Raw genomic sequence first — 15773 nt, forward strand, 5'->3', positions numbered from 1 at the left:
GATTCCTCACCTTCCGTACACACAGTTTTTATTTGAGTCCTGAGGTGGATCAATGATTTTTTTAGAAAAAGAAAAAGAATGCCACCATGTCCCATTCTTTTTGCAGTACAGTTAAGATGGAAGGAGGAGGCTGGAGCTTGAGTCATGAAGCTCTCCAGGTGATTTTCGCCCAGTCAGTCTCTTAGCCTAACCTACCTTGCAGGGTTGTTATGTGGATATAATGAGGATAAGGAGAGCCGTAATTAATCACCCTGAGCTCCTTGGAGGAAATGTAAGATATAAATGTAGGAAACAAATAAAAATATGTAAAAACCTATTAGCATGGATATACCAGGAAAAGCTCTAGACAAAATGATTTTGGGGATTGGTTTTGCCTGGCATATGAGATGCAGCTTTCCAACATAGGCTGAACTGTATAAACAACTCAGTCCAGTAAACTGCTTGCCCTCCATAATCTGAGTGGAGCTGCTGGCACAGGTGACCAATTGAAACTCTGTACTAAAAATTAATGGAGGTTTCCAGGGTCTTTGTGAAATAATAAATAAGGAGAATGACCCATGAAAAGATACGTTGTGAACATGGAGGACCATTTTAAATTGTATCCTAACACTTCCACCCCCACTCATTTTTATTTCCACTAGATAGAAAGCATCAGCTTTTATTGTAGTTCAGTTAACAGGCAAGGAAATATAACCCAAAATAAATGCCTTGTCTTTCTAGTATTTTATTATAAACATGTTTCCTTGAGAGATAAAACAAACACTCCATTTTATCTCTAAGTCAACCCCGATGAATAAAAGAAAATACCCACAGAACCCCCCAAAAATTATTCAAAGAAGACTTAAATGGTGAATACGAACCTTGGCACTACATGCTGAATATATTTAACTCCAATACCAGAGGTCTATTGACAGTGAACAGCTCTGATCCAAGTTCATATTAGCCAATAAGATAAATCTAGATGAACAGTTCATCCTCTATCTCAAGAGCTGGTTCTTCTCGGCTGCTGCAGGACTGGGAGGGGGTAGAACCACTTAACATTATACACAGGACACTTGTCCCTCAGAGCTACTGAGCATCTGCATCAAAGCTCACAACTGTTTCTTCCAGAAGGTCCTCTACTTGCCCGGAACCACATCAGAGTAATCCTTCAAAACTCCAGCCAAATGGTCATTGTGAGTCTTGAACCTCCGTTTCTTCTGAGAAGCAGGCTTCTTTCTCCTTTGAATTGGAGCCTAAAAGGAAAAATAAGGAATAATCATAATCCTGTTAAAACATTTTCTGCAAACAGCCTTGCAGGATCAGACCAAAGGCCTATCTAACCCAGCATCCTCTCTTGCCAGCAGTGGCCCGATGGGGACCTCTAAGAAGCTCACATGGAGCAGGAACCGGCAAGCCACTCTAGTATCCCTGCCAAGAAAACTCCATGGAAGACAGGAGTGCCTGGCGTGCTCTGGTCCATGGGGTCACGAAGAGTCGGATACGACTAAACGACTAAACAACAACAAGAAGCTCACAAACAGGGCATGACAGTAATACTTATCTCTGATGGATGCCCTGGCTCCTGATAACCAGAAACACAATATCACTGAACATGACAATTTATTTTTACCTATCATGGCTAATGGAAGTTGAAATATCAATTCTCCATGAATTTGATTGCCTGAGAAACACACCAACACTAAACCATGACTTAGTGCAGGAATGAGGAACTTCTGGACTGCAGACCAATCGTGGCCCTCCAGGCTACCCCCTATTTGGCCATGGAGGCCATTTTGGGGGAGTCACACCCACACCACCCCTGATGTCATACATCAGCTAGTGGGCGGGTGGGACCACACCTTCAAATTCCCCGCACTTCTTCAGACCTCCATGATTTGAAAGGAAAGTGCAAAGGGGAGGGATGCATGAAGGTGTGCTGATGGGTGGGGTACAAGTGTGTGCTTTGCTCAAAGCTTGAACACACTCCCTTCATTATTTCTCCTTTAAACCTCCATGTATGTACATGGTAACATAGTCATAATAAATGATTTTGAACAAAATGAGGACTGTACATGGATGAAAGAAATGCTACATTTTGACCCGGGTATAGTGAAATAAGGAACAGCCTTGAAAAGTTCCCAGCACTAATCTTATAATCAAGCCTAATCCTAATGTCATGGCACCATGCAAAAAGAATGAATTTTACTGAGTCCATAAAGGGATCAAATTGCTGTAACCATTTGCCAGATCTCAGGCAAGCATTCCTAATGGTAGGAGAAGGGCAAAGAGGCCTGGGGAGAAGAAGAGGAAGACAACTGCCTCATTTATTAGTTGCAAGACAAATTGTCCTGTAACCTGATTATTTTAAGGGTAACAAAGCATTAAATTCTGACCAGATTAAGTTCTCCTTAACAGACTCAACACTAGAGCAAAGCATGGAAAAATGGAAATTTTCTTACTATTTTCTTTGGTCCAGCCTCCTGCATGGAAGAAATTCCCTGGCGTTTCAGATACTCTTCTATCTTCTCTTCATCCATGGAATCCACAGGAACACTCCTCCACAGTTTCTGAAATTCTAAAATCCCAAAATAAGAATACTTAATTAGACACGGCACTGGATAAACAAACAGGAAATGTTTCTCATTGCATTCACAATGCAAAACTTGCAGTTTTAAGCAGTGTGAAAAACTGCTTTGCCAGACTGTCAATGACACGGCAGACAAACCATAAGGTTTTAAATTACAGTAGTGAATTGAAAGGTCAATGATGAACACTCCTGGAAGCTGGTTAGAGGGTCACTTCAGCACAACTGCTTTCAGAAAAGTCTCCCAACCTTTTCAGGATTTCTTTTTCCTTATAAGAAATGCATATGCACTTATGCTTAGTGAGTATCAGTTCAGTACACTCTAATGATTGATACCATACGTTTTTCTTTAATGTACGTGGCCTTAAAACTAGACAGCTGCTGCACCAGCATTTCCTCCCACTGACTTCTCAGTAACTTCAAGTGAAAGATAAGTGATGTGAAGTCATTGCATTTGGTGCCTCCACATCTCCCACAATGAGGTGGAGTGGAGACAGAATGCATTGTTCTCATGTGTTTTCCTTCCGTAGGTACAGCTGGGGAGAGACGGGTTGGCAGCAGACACACGTTTCCTATAACAACTAGTTTGAGCCTAAAGGAAGTGATTAACAAATCAAAAGATACATCATGCTTCTATCCAAGTCTCATTAGTGTTGTTTTTTTAACACACTTCTAAAACCAAAAAGCTATCTTGGCCTATGGGTCACAGAAAATGAAGAAGAGGCCCAAAGCTTTAAAGAGCAGCAATGGTCTGATAACCTGCATGCAACCTGCCTCCATATATCGTTTTAAGTGCTTTCCTGGAATGCCTTTATCAAGGCTGTGACTGGTACAATTCCACTTCCCTTCATTCCATGGTAATTAACTTTGATAGTGCTTGTCAACAGATCCAGTGCACAGCCCATCAATAAAACCCTAAAATACGAGTCAGAAACCATTTCAGGTATTCCCACATATACCAAGCATTCATGTTTTTGAAGTGATGCTAGCTAAGGAAATCCTCTGTGACTTTTCCTCCTTTGGATTTAATATGAAAGTAATGGAATTGGTTGGAGATTAACAAACTGAGGCTTAATCGAGAAAAGGCAGCTGTACTCAGCAGTGTAGCAGGGGGAGGGGGTCTTCTGGGGCAATTACCCTAGGCGCATTGGGGGGGGGGTGCTGACACTGCCCTCCTCGAGCAAGCCCTGCACCAGTGTCACTCTGGTGGCTGGTGTCACTTCAGTGGTGAGGGCTGGCCAGGCGCAGCAGGCTCCTTGGCCTTCCGTGCCCGGCCCCTGGTGAGGGCACACGTGTCTGACCCAGAGTACTGTTGCTTAAGGTTTCTGTTGATCTTGGTTCAGCTGTACAACCTGTACTTGATGGGGCTACACTCCCCCTTAGTGATCAAGTTAGTAGCTAAGGGGAGCAGCCACAAGCTCAGCAGCTCTGCCTGGTGAATCAGCCAATCAGTATATGAATGTTTGCGTAACTGAGGTGAACGCGAGACATGTGAACGGAGTGTGCAAGTAGTTTACAGAGTGTATTAAACTGAATAAGGAAAAGGTAGAAGAGAAAGTATTTGAAATGAATACATTTTCAAGTTTTTGCAGTTCTTCACTTGTTTTTTATTATTTTGATCAGCAATCTTGGGCTGAGAGGAGTGTGGTAGGTTTTGCACACCCAAACAGTTTGTAAACAAAGACGGGCATTATGTGGATGAGATGGATGACTTCATGAGCTGGCATAATAAAAATGAAATTCAACAATGCACTGTATAAGGTCTCACAAGCTGCTAAGACAGTAAATGCAATTCTTGTGTTTGCTGAGACATTTGTAATATAGGAAGTGAAATACTGGTATTTTTGGCATTGAAAAAGAAACAGGGAACAAGCCTACCAGAATACAGAACTCTTACAACTCAGAAATACAGCACTGTTGAAAACACTTGAATAACTTTGCCTAAAAAAAGAAGCACTTCCATAAAACATATGAATTTGATCTGGGAGAGGACAGATCACAGATCATAACATGGAATAATGAATTAAAAACCTTTGGGACACTTCTGCAAAAATCTAACCTTCCTCCTGCAGCCGCCTAGCAATTCTGAGAATTCAAGCAAAATCTATCCCAGATGCACTGAGTGCAACCATATCTTCTGCAAACAGAATACCTTCACATTTGAGAAAACTCAATTAAGTGCTTATACACATTAATATGTAACGCATTGAGCCTCAATCTTAACCCAATTAGACACAAGCGGAACAAAGAAATAGAAGCCCACCTAACACCTGCACAGTGGGAAAAGGTCCTATGTACAGTGGCATTAAACTATTCACCTATGACATTGGACTGAGATTAATCCAACAACAACAACAAACACTCCTCCAGGTCCACTGAACACTGGCATGCCTTAAACGCTTGAGCATTACACCCATGGATGACTGCTGGAGAAGTAAGCAGCCCACCTAACCCACCAACTATGGAGCTACCCAATAATCAAAACCTTCTGGGAATGGAATTAATTTGGTCCTGGACAAATTCCTGATAATTGGAGGTGCCAACATCCTATTTGGCTACATACCTGGGGATTATTGAAAATACAGAATAGATGGTTCCACTAAGTCACACAGGCAGCAAAATGCATAACCCTCCAACACTGAAAAGGCTGGATCACACACACTCCTCTCCTACAGCTAGCTGCCTATGAGAAAATGCTGCTCTATAAACTACATAAAAAGTCTAGTTTCCAAGAGAATTGGGAACACAGCTTTGGAACCTTTCACAGAAAAATACTCACAACCTGAAGAAGTGGGAGCACAACATAGGGATGGAAACTTCTCTAACTGAACAACTGTTAATCTGGGACCCCAAACATCACTGACATTTATTGGCCCACATCCTTATCTGAAAATGTAAACCCGAACACCAAACAACTGAACATCAGAAATGAAAATGCTGTAACTGGAAAAGCACAAGAGCAGAGGGAGGAACAGAGGAGAACTGGGGGTAGAGGGGGCAGGGATAAGGGATTGTTCTGCTTTATTGTAGGAACATGAAAACCCTAATAATAACAGAAATAATAAAAAAGGAATTGTGAGAAAGCCCTGCATTCCCTAAAAAAGCCAGGAAGATGCATGCAGATCTAGAGAAAAGTCCGAGCTGTTCAGAAAATGCTTATCAGCCCTGATTTTCTGATTCCCAGAACCATACGCCCTCCTATCTATAAGGAGAGAATAGCTCACTACAAAGTTATCATTCACATGTGGCATTATATCAAGGAAGCTCTAGTATTTAAGAATTGAGTATGCCAACTTGATATATATTTTTTAATGGTCTAAAACAGTGGTTCCCAATTGGTGGTCCATGAACCCCAAGGGGTCTGTGTAACCCACCCAGCGGGTTCGCAACACCACTCACATAACAAAAACTACTATACAGATATAAATATTTTCAAAAGTAGGGGGTTCATGGCTTGGCTTTTGAAAAACAGGGGGTCCACAGTACTGAGCTAATTGGGAACCACTGTTCTAAAATAAAGCCTGTAATATGTTATCCTATGATAGCCGTTGCTGACTATTCATATCTGAAAGAAAGAATTAAGTACAGTATCTTTTTAGCAGAGTTTAAGCTTTAAAAAATCAGATAAATGATAAAATCACAGGTCACAAAAACACACTGTTAATGTACCATGACAGATTCCAAAACAAAATTTATACACAATTATTTCCATAACAGAACAAGCAAACTACAAATGTGAGATTATGCTGCCATCTACAGATCAAATTATGAAGACTCTAACCTTTCACAAACATTTTACACAGCTATGCATTCATCCTATCATGTGATATTAAATTTAAACATTAAGCTAATAATTACAATTTTGTTATCTGAAAATAAACATAAAGCCTTAAAAATCAACCATGTTTCAAATTACTGACACCCCATATTGCAAAGGAATTGGGATTAAATAGACTGAACATCAGGTAGAAGTGCAACACCGACTATATTTAGATAATTCATAAATAAAATATGATAATGGTGATGACAATGCAGCACATAATGGACAAAAATGACATCATCATCAAATAGTACATAAAAATAGCACATTACTACATATGCCGAATGGCTTCTATGCTTTCTCTAAAGCATTCAGAAAACAGAACAATCCCACTTTATTCATAGCTTAGCCATATTTAAAATTATTTTCTCTCATATTCTTCTCTCCCCCCCCCCTTCATATTCTTCTAAAATAAATTTTTGAAGGAGACAAAGAGGCTTTATGAAAAGCCTACCAACCACTCCTATATTTAGGGAACAGTCTTATCATCTGCATATTCACAGCAGGTATCTGAAAACTTGCCCCTCTCCCAGGAGGTCCAATCTGGCCTGCAAGGCCATTTCCCCCAATCCACACACACACCAGGTGGCGTCACTGGTGATGTCAGCTGAGGGACAGGAGGACAGGGTTTAATTCCACACTGGCTGCGCAATCCTGTTCCCATATTCCTCCCTTAAAATTGCCTTAACCAAAAATCCCAACCACTTTTAGCTTTCCTCATAGAAGGTGCTCAAATCTCTTGATTATGGTTGTTTTTTTCCTGGGATATAGAGTTTTTAAGTAATGGCTCATACTTGCCTCCTCTCAATTCGTTATTTCCTATGAATAAACTAACAAGTTTACCTGTACCAGCTGAATCTCTGCCTGCATGTTTGCCTTTCATAAGAGGACAGGGGGACTATGTGGCTGTAATGCAAGGGAGCCTAAAAGGCCCTAGAGCAGTGGTTCCAAACCCTGGCTCTCCAGCTGTTTTTGGACTACAACTCCCACCATCCCTAACTAGCAGGATCAGTGGTCAGGGATGATGGGAATTGTAGTTCAGAAACAGGTTGGGAAACCCTGCCCTAGACCATGATACCTGCTTTCAAGGGTCTCCAACATTCAGCACACTGCTAAGATGAGTGTGCTCAGTATTTTAGGCTCTGGAATTTAAATATTAGGTGTATTAGCATTCAGGTTCAAGTTGTACAACATCAGATGAAGTAAGACACGCGAGTGACATTTTAACATTTGACACCATGCATGTGGCATCAGGTTTGGTGAACTCTCTCATCAACCCCAGACAACATGGCCACTTGTCCGTGATAATGAAAGTTATAGTCTAGCAACATCTGCTTGACCAAATGTCTCACAGCCCAGTAATAAATATTCTAAACCCATATCTAGAATATGCTTTCCCTAGACATACATATATTTTACAGCTGTAATTAGAAAACCAACCTTCATCCACTGTAAACTGACAGCTCTTATCATTGTAGAAAAGAATTTTCTTCTTATCAGGACGTGTAACAAAGATGATCTGGTCCCCTAAAGCCTCAAATGTAAACACAGAAACATAAGTGTACTTAAGCACTGATAATTCCAGTACTTTTGAGATCCTCAACAACTGAATCTGTTAAGAGATATGGGTGGATGCTCAACACTGGAACTCTTTTGGAATAAATATGAGACGGATCCTTGCATTAATTTCGCCTATGACATAAACAATTAACAAAATTTGCAAGCATTTTGTGAATGGGCAAAACATCTTGTAACTCACATAAAAACAGATTTTTGAAAGATACAAATTATTTATCCCTACAGTGTTCACTTTTATAAACAAGGGAAAGGTGAATAATCCTAAAGTCTAATGTGCCTTATGGTTTGTTGACTTATGGTTGTAGAAGCAAGAGGAATAACTAACTGTCACTAATTCAATGAATTATGAAGGGGAGTTAGCCCATCTCTATCATATATATTCTGGAAAGCTGCTGGAAGCCAGCTTTTCACTCTGAATGTCACTGCTAGGTAAAAATCTAGCACCAATTATCACATGAGAACACATAACTGCAAGCAGCTCTCAAAACACCTGTCATTAGGGTAAGAGCTGTTTGAAGGTATGCTCCCTCCATGAGAGGTCCAGAGGGTAGAAACACAAGAACCGGCCTTTTCTGCAGTGGCTCCCCATTTGTGGAATGCTCTCCCCAAGAAGGCTCACTTGGCACCTTCACTGCATATCTTCAGGAGCCAGGCGAAAATATTTCTCAAAGAACAGGCCTCTGGCGGATCTATGGCCTTTTAAATGTGTTGGGGGAGACAGTTATTGGTTTGTTAGTTTTTTATGTATTTTGTGTTCTCATGTTTTATTTTTATGCTGCGAACCACCCTGTGATCTTTGGAGATAGGGTGGTATACAAATTTATTAATAGTTAAATGTGTTAGTATTAATGGAATTTTCAGGAAAAGTGATTTATTAGGTGGTCCTCTAGGTGTTGTGTTGTAAGATGTTCGGAGTCTTTAAGATGGCAGATGGTCTAAATCAGTGATGTAAACAAATACCAAAATCTTTTGCCGTGATTCAGTTACTTAATGTAGTTTTGTGAATAAAAGAGTGTGTATTAAGCTTTTGGCTTAGCATTAAAAGTACTAACATGGTTCTTAAAAAGGAAGTCCAGAATTCAAAAGCATTCTCAACCACAAGTTGAACTGATGAGGACCCTAAGGAACTCACTCTCTGTCAGCATCAGTTCCTCATTTGTAAAACTGGTATATTTAGGTTGGAATCCTATACAGACTTACCTGGGAGTAAGTCTCATTGAAACCCCCCCCCCCCGAATCAATACTGCAAAGGCCCTCTTATACTGATTTGCTAGCATGAGTAAGACAATGGCTATGATTCAGAGGGTTGACCCCTGATTTTTATTTTTATTTTTAATTCTACCAGAAGCTGTACACATTGAATTGTCAAACTGTTCTTTGAACTCTGCAGTTCAAAAAGAAGGGTGGATGTTTTGCACCAGTTCGGTTAAAAAGAAAAAATGGTGCTGTGTACACTACTTTCTTCCATCTTCTCCTTTAAGCAGTGTTTGTAAGAACTCAGGGAGCTGAAAGAACAAGTGGGGGGGGGGATTGTCAAGGCAGCTTCTGAGCATTTCTCAAAAAAAAAATTGATCCTTGCCCAGATAGTGCACATAAGTTGTTCTGAACTGTAGCATATTATTGAAAAGTAAAAGCAATTAACAAGTTTGCTTTTGTAGAATAAGAAAAACAAATTCCTAACATGAAACTAGGGATTGTTGCTTACCTTTATGGCTTTCTGTGCATTAGGCAGTCCTTCTTCAATATCTTCTAGAAGTATTCCTCCTAGCCCTCGCTGGTCATGTTTATCCAAAAGCCGAAGCAGGGCCTTTTTGTCTTTCAAATTGTACTTAGGCTTGAAAGCATATTTTCCATCTATAACATCTATTTTGGGATTGTTGACAAGGGCCTGTAACATAAATACATGTTTTCAGCTTTTTACAGAAGATGCCATATATTTGCTTTGTATACATTTTGTTAAAACAGTAATTCCTAAATTATGTACCAGGAAATACTGCCTACAATAAATTAGAGCCACAATAAATTAAAGGCCCAAAGTAGGAACTTCATGTTGCATGCCTGTATTACTCACCTGATCAGCCTCTTTCCACCCAATGATTATGTAAATTGCATGATGTCTTGGCATCACGAGCAACTGGAATATTCAGACACTCTCGGTGCAGAGATCAAGCAGAATTATGTGCCTGCCCAGGAGGCTGCCTGGTGTGTCTCTGAATGAGCCATCACTCTGGCCTTGCCTCTTTCCAGGACCTCTTGAAGGAAAGCTAGTCTGCAGCATCTCTGCTTCTCAGCATGGGTGTTGTACAATATGAATTTGAGGTGAGGAGGACTGTGTCTGCTTGTAAACTCTAAAATATACTAGGAAAACACACACAGGGTGAAGGCTTCAGCATGTACACAGGGTTTCCTCCTCCTCTCACCACTACCCCAATGAAATTGGCTCTGGGGGGGTTGGGAGAACCCCCAGAACAGTTCGTTTCACACCTTGTTTCATATGTCAAGCTGAAATGGTTGAGTCTCTCAGAAAACTGCATCTTGGTAACTCACTCACAGGTAGGGATGGCTGAAGTGCTCATAAGCCTGGGGGATGAAGGTGCTTGGCGATTGTCCCAGGAGACATTGACCTCTCTTGCCCGACTGTGGGAGCTCCCCTCCAAGCACCAGCTATTTTCCCTGCCCAAAGCAAGGCCCACTCTGGCCAAGTCAAGTTGCTACTGAATAGTACTGATGGTGCCCTAAAGACCCTGGTTCACTCAGAATGTCCCTGCTAGAAGAAGAGCATGAAGATGAACAGCTTGCATACTCTGTTGGAACCAATAGGGCAAGGCAGGTGTTTCAGAGTAGGTGGGTGGAGGTGTGTTATATGGCAACAAGCTGCAGTTTTATTTTGCTAGCACATGTCTAGTCATGGATTCTATGAACACTGGGGGCTTCAGGGTGCTCTTTTCTCCAAGAACAGATTATGTTTAGACTTTGCTAAACATTTAATTACTGTTTAAAAGTGATGGCATCTTGTACAGCCAAAGGGAAATATTATTAGAGTATGTGAAAGTAAAATATGCCTGCAATTGTAACATTTGAGAATCCACATTTAAATAAATAAATGCAGATCTTTTAAGCTTTTATTAATATAAAGCACTCAGCATTAAAACTATTCCACAATTAGCATACACACAATATGAACAAATGTATATGCTTTGAAGAGTGCCACAGCTTTTTTAACGTGATGCATGCACATTAGATAGCATTTAGACATCAAGTTTTTAGGGGAAATGTAATATTAAACATTACAGAAAATATATTCACAATAACTTGAACCAATATTTACCAAATAGTAATTTAACAACTTGGTAAGTTTGCCTCTTTTGATAGCTCATTAAAGCTCTGTATGACAGCTTCTTACAGCCATACGATCACTGAACAATATTAGTTAACGTTTGATAAAAATGCTTATTTGAACTGGCCTTATCTTAGAAGTCTGAATAGTTGCTTTCGTTACCTCACTCATTAACCATTGTTTCTGCTTCAGTCCAATATCTAGGTGCTGTGTTTCATCCAATATTTCTTCCAAAGTTAATGGGTGTGTATCACCACGCTGGTGCCGCGTCTAGGGAAAGAAATCATAACTACTTTGAGTTGCTATTAATTTTTTTAAGTAAAACATTAAGAGTACATAAACTATGTGCTGAAGTTGGGTAGCAACGAAATGCAATTTCTTTTAGTTAAAGAACTGAGACACTATTCACAGATTCAGCTCCAGTAATTTATCTCTCTGTATTTATTCTTATCCTGCATGTGTTACAATCAGATCCATTAATTTTTTAAAATATCGACATATAAATGCTCAGAATGCTGTGTACCAACAAATAGGCCAGTGTTGTATCACAAATGTGTTACAACAGCGTTTCAGCAACACTGCATTACAGGAATTCAGCTGCTAGGTTTTGGATCTTTATTGATAGCCCTTCTAAAATTTGAAATGGTACCTATGCTCATAGGAAAGGAAACCAGCATCTAGGTAAACAGGTGGGTGAAATCTCAAGATCAAGGGCACATTGATCTACAGCTTGGCTCTTACCCCAACCAGCCTATACCAAGTAGCTCTCCTGCTTTGCAACATGGGCAGGGCTGTCAAAACTGAGTTTGGTTAACTCTTATCAAAATGCACATTGGGGAAAGAAGCTCCAATCAATGTAAGTTGTAATAATATCATACTGCACAATGTAGTTAGACCTTCTACCAAATGAGAACAGAACTGCAGAGTTTGACATAGCTCTATTCACTTTCACCAGCAGATCCAAAGGAAATAAATGTAATCTTACTCTGTCCACAAAATTACAACTGGACCAGCAGGTCTAATAAACCATTGGACTACAGTCGCTCACCCATTTTTTTATTGTATGAACTAAGGTATATATATTAATTCAGATGAATAATGTCCTTACTGTAACTACAGCGAAAATTAACTTGTACAAAATTATTATTCCAAGCCAGGTGCTAGCCACAATACTTTTTATACTTTTTATCTCATTGCTGCAAACAATGAAATCACAAGAGTTTATATTTTAATGTCTGTGGTTACATAAAAATATAGTTACTTCTTGGTTAGTCACAGATATGTCGTGTACTGCTATGCAAATGAAGAAAAGACTAAATCCTTACTTCAGTGTCTCACATTTCCCTTATGCCTACTTATTCCCTATTAAAACTAGCACTTTTAACCCGAGGTTTAAATAGTCTGTGAGAGGCCTATAAACAAAATTGCACCTCTTAACTTCTATAGTCATTTCTGCACAGGGAACAAGGTTTCCAGGATACCAACTGTCAGAGGAAATCAATCAGCTTGTGGTTGTTGTGTGCTGCTAGGTATGGTCATATTTGTGCTTAAATCAGAAACCTTCAAGGCAGAGCTTAGCTGATACCCTACTCCCATTTCCCACTCTTAAGGATTAAGCAGGAAACGATAGACCTCAGTTGGCAGACAGAATAGTATCCTCCCCAAAAGCAGCAGAGTTATGCCTGCAAGATATATGCCATTTTTTTGCATCTAGCCATTTTCCTTATCACATACATTTAATATTGCTGCTGAGATTAAGGAAATTATACTAGAAGGTGCACACTTTATTGTTCTAAATAACTGGAAACAAATGATTATACCTTCATATAATTCACTATTTTTGCAAGGACTCCAAACTTGTAGCCAGATCCACCAGAAAGGGCTTTCAAGTTAAAAGATCCATTGCTGTGATCTGCAAAGGAAAAACATGTTCTCATTTAGGCTAAATATACCCTTCTGTTACCATAACCACAAAGAAAAAGCTACGAGCAATACCTAGCAGTTTTCATATGCGTTACAGTGTTTTCAGAAACAGCACTTATTACAAGTTTGGAGAAACAAAGATTTTCAAAGCAAATTTCATTATCATAGGAGTAATCTTTATCAATAAACTGTTTGTGACATTTTTAAAGCGGAGTATCTCTTTACAAATTGTGTTACACTGGGAGTTTTGCAAAACTTGGCAGCCTTGGTGTTAACGATATTTACAGATTACCAGCAATGAGCCTCAAGCCTTCCACACAGCATGAATGAGGTTCCATGCACATGAAGCTCTGCAGAAGACATATTCCCATGGAGTGATCCCACAATGATAAAAAGCATGTAAGGTAAAGCAGTAACACAGGTAGGGCCAAATAGTTATTTATCAGAAACTTCAGTGGCATGGTGACTGCATGTGAAGGGGACTGGAGACAATAAATGCTTCAACCAACTAGTAAATAATTATTACCATATTTTATTGATAGCCTTCTAAACAACCGTCTCTAGGTGAAGCACATGAAAGATAATTAATAACAGTTAAAAGCACAAGAGCTGAAACTGTACTATCTGATTGTGTTCATTAGCATTACCTATCTCACATGTGCCTGCCCAGGCAATTCCTCTTCTGAGTCCTCATGCCTTCAGAAATGAAGCAGAGGAGCATGAGAAACCAGGCCTTTTCAAGCACAACAGCAGACTTAAGGAATTGTCTTCCAATGTATAGCCTCCACAAGCAATGAAAACCTATTCTGGATAGCTTTTGAATACTGATGCTTTTATTCTGATACATTGATACCTCGGGTTACATAAGCTTCAGGTTACAGACTCCGCTAACCCAGAAATAGTACCTCGGGTTAAGAACTTTGCTTCAGGATGAGAGCAGAAATCGTGCTCCGGCGGCGCGGCGGCAGGCCCCATTAGCTAAAGTGGTGCTTCAGGTTAAGAACAGTTTCAGCTTAAGAACGGACCTCCGGAACGAATTAAGTACTTAACCCGAGGTACCACTGTACTGCCTTTTAATGTATTTTTCTGCTACTTTTTTACCTTATGTGATTGGATTCATATATTGTTTATTGCATCTTTTTGGAGGGGAAATTCATTTCCCCAACCCCCTGGATCAGATGGTGGGAGAGACAGGAGGATGAGAGAAGAAGTCCTGTTGCACAAGCAGAAATCCTTACACTAACCAAACAACTTTATTAGGTACAACCATCTGTCTAGATTAGTCATGCTGGCCACATGACCCGGAAGCTGTACGTCGGCTCCCTCAGCCAATAAAGCGAGATGAGCGCCGCAACCCCAGAGTCGGTCACGACTGGACCTAATGGTCAGGGGTCCCTTTACCTTTTATCTGTCTAGAAGGCAGCTGAGGGTCCACCAGACCCAGAAATAGCAGGATATGAGATGACATACAGTAATAAATAAAATCTCCCTAATTGTCCCATGTCTTACAGACAATAAATAGAAATTAAACTGCCTCCCAATTTCTGTAGCACTAACCAAGCCAAATAAGCATATATTTTAGATCCCACATGCAAGAAAAGGCCACTGAATTCTTTAGGCTCTGAAAAGTTGCCAGCTCTCTCAAATCCTTCCCACTAACATTCATTCTAGTACCACAAGTCCATGGGCCTGGGTTTCCAACAGCAAACCCATTTACTGAACTAGAGTTGCCATATTTCAAAAACTGAAAATCCGGACACAAAAGTAAAATAAAACAAAAATTTAGTTTTGGAATTATTTTAAAGGAAATTTGCAAAAAAAACCACTTCTGACATGGTTTGGCATACGTCCAGATTTTCCTGGACACTCAAGAGTTTTCTGCCCGAGCGCTGTTACAGATGGCAAAATCCCAGCTGTGTCCGGGAAATTTTGAACATGTGGCAATCTTATCTGGATTCATGTGCCAGAAAAGACCATTAACTAAAAATAATTTTACCACATCTGACCCAGTGGAAAGTCTCTGCAATTACTGTATCAAACAAAGTGGTTGAGTGAACTGGATAAATGTATTTTAGACTGACTTAGGGTAAAAATCAGACTCCTGGCAATGAATGAAAATTTGAGATTTAACTCAGTTATTATGCTGTATAACAATTCACAGGCTGATTTTCTCTACAAACTGTACCCAAGGAATCTCATAATAGAAAAATACAATAAAAACAAAACTACAAGCAAAACCATCAGTAAATTATTAAAATAATGTGAACAGACTATAACTAAGGCAGTAGTTTAAAAAAAGAATGCTACAGTTGAACAGTCTTCTGTTCTTATGGAAAGGCAATCAGTGATTGGGTCAGGAATACCTCCATAAGAGACGGTTCCATAATCTCTTCCCACAGCCAAGAAGATTCTATTTTCTCATGCCCCCTCACCATACATCTGATGGTACAGAGTTCTTGAACGTATTTGTATAGTTGAAAGCAAATTTAGTAACCCCATTCCCAAGCCATTAACCTGCTGTTGTTGTTTTGCTTTATTTCAGATTTGCC

At 39.9% G+C, this 15773-nt stretch overlaps 1 protein-coding gene across 1 annotated transcript in view; it reads right to left on the reverse strand.

Annotated features, from left to right (window-relative positions):
- Positions 1 to 708: 708 nt before the first annotated feature.
- GTF2E2 (general transcription factor IIE subunit 2) overlaps positions 709 to 15773 on the reverse strand; it is a 30305-nt gene continuing 15240 nt past the window's right edge. The window contains exons 3-8 of the mRNA XM_081845563.1: positions 13122 to 13213; positions 11464 to 11571; positions 9670 to 9852; positions 7827 to 7920; positions 2442 to 2557; positions 709 to 1235 (exon numbers count right to left, since the gene is read on the reverse strand). Of these exons, the coding sequence (XP_081701689.1) occupies positions 1119 to 1235; positions 2442 to 2557; positions 7827 to 7920; positions 9670 to 9852; positions 11464 to 11571; positions 13122 to 13213 (710 nt within the window). The 3' untranslated portion in view covers positions 709 to 1118. The remainder of the gene's footprint in view (positions 1236 to 2441; positions 2558 to 7826; positions 7921 to 9669; positions 9853 to 11463; positions 11572 to 13121; positions 13214 to 15773) is intronic.

Source organism: Podarcis erhardii (genome assembly GCF_964252035.2).
Source record: "Podarcis erhardii genome assembly, chromosome: 17".
Classification (NCBI taxonomy): Eukaryota; Metazoa; Chordata; class Lepidosauria; order Squamata; family Lacertidae; genus Podarcis; species Podarcis erhardii.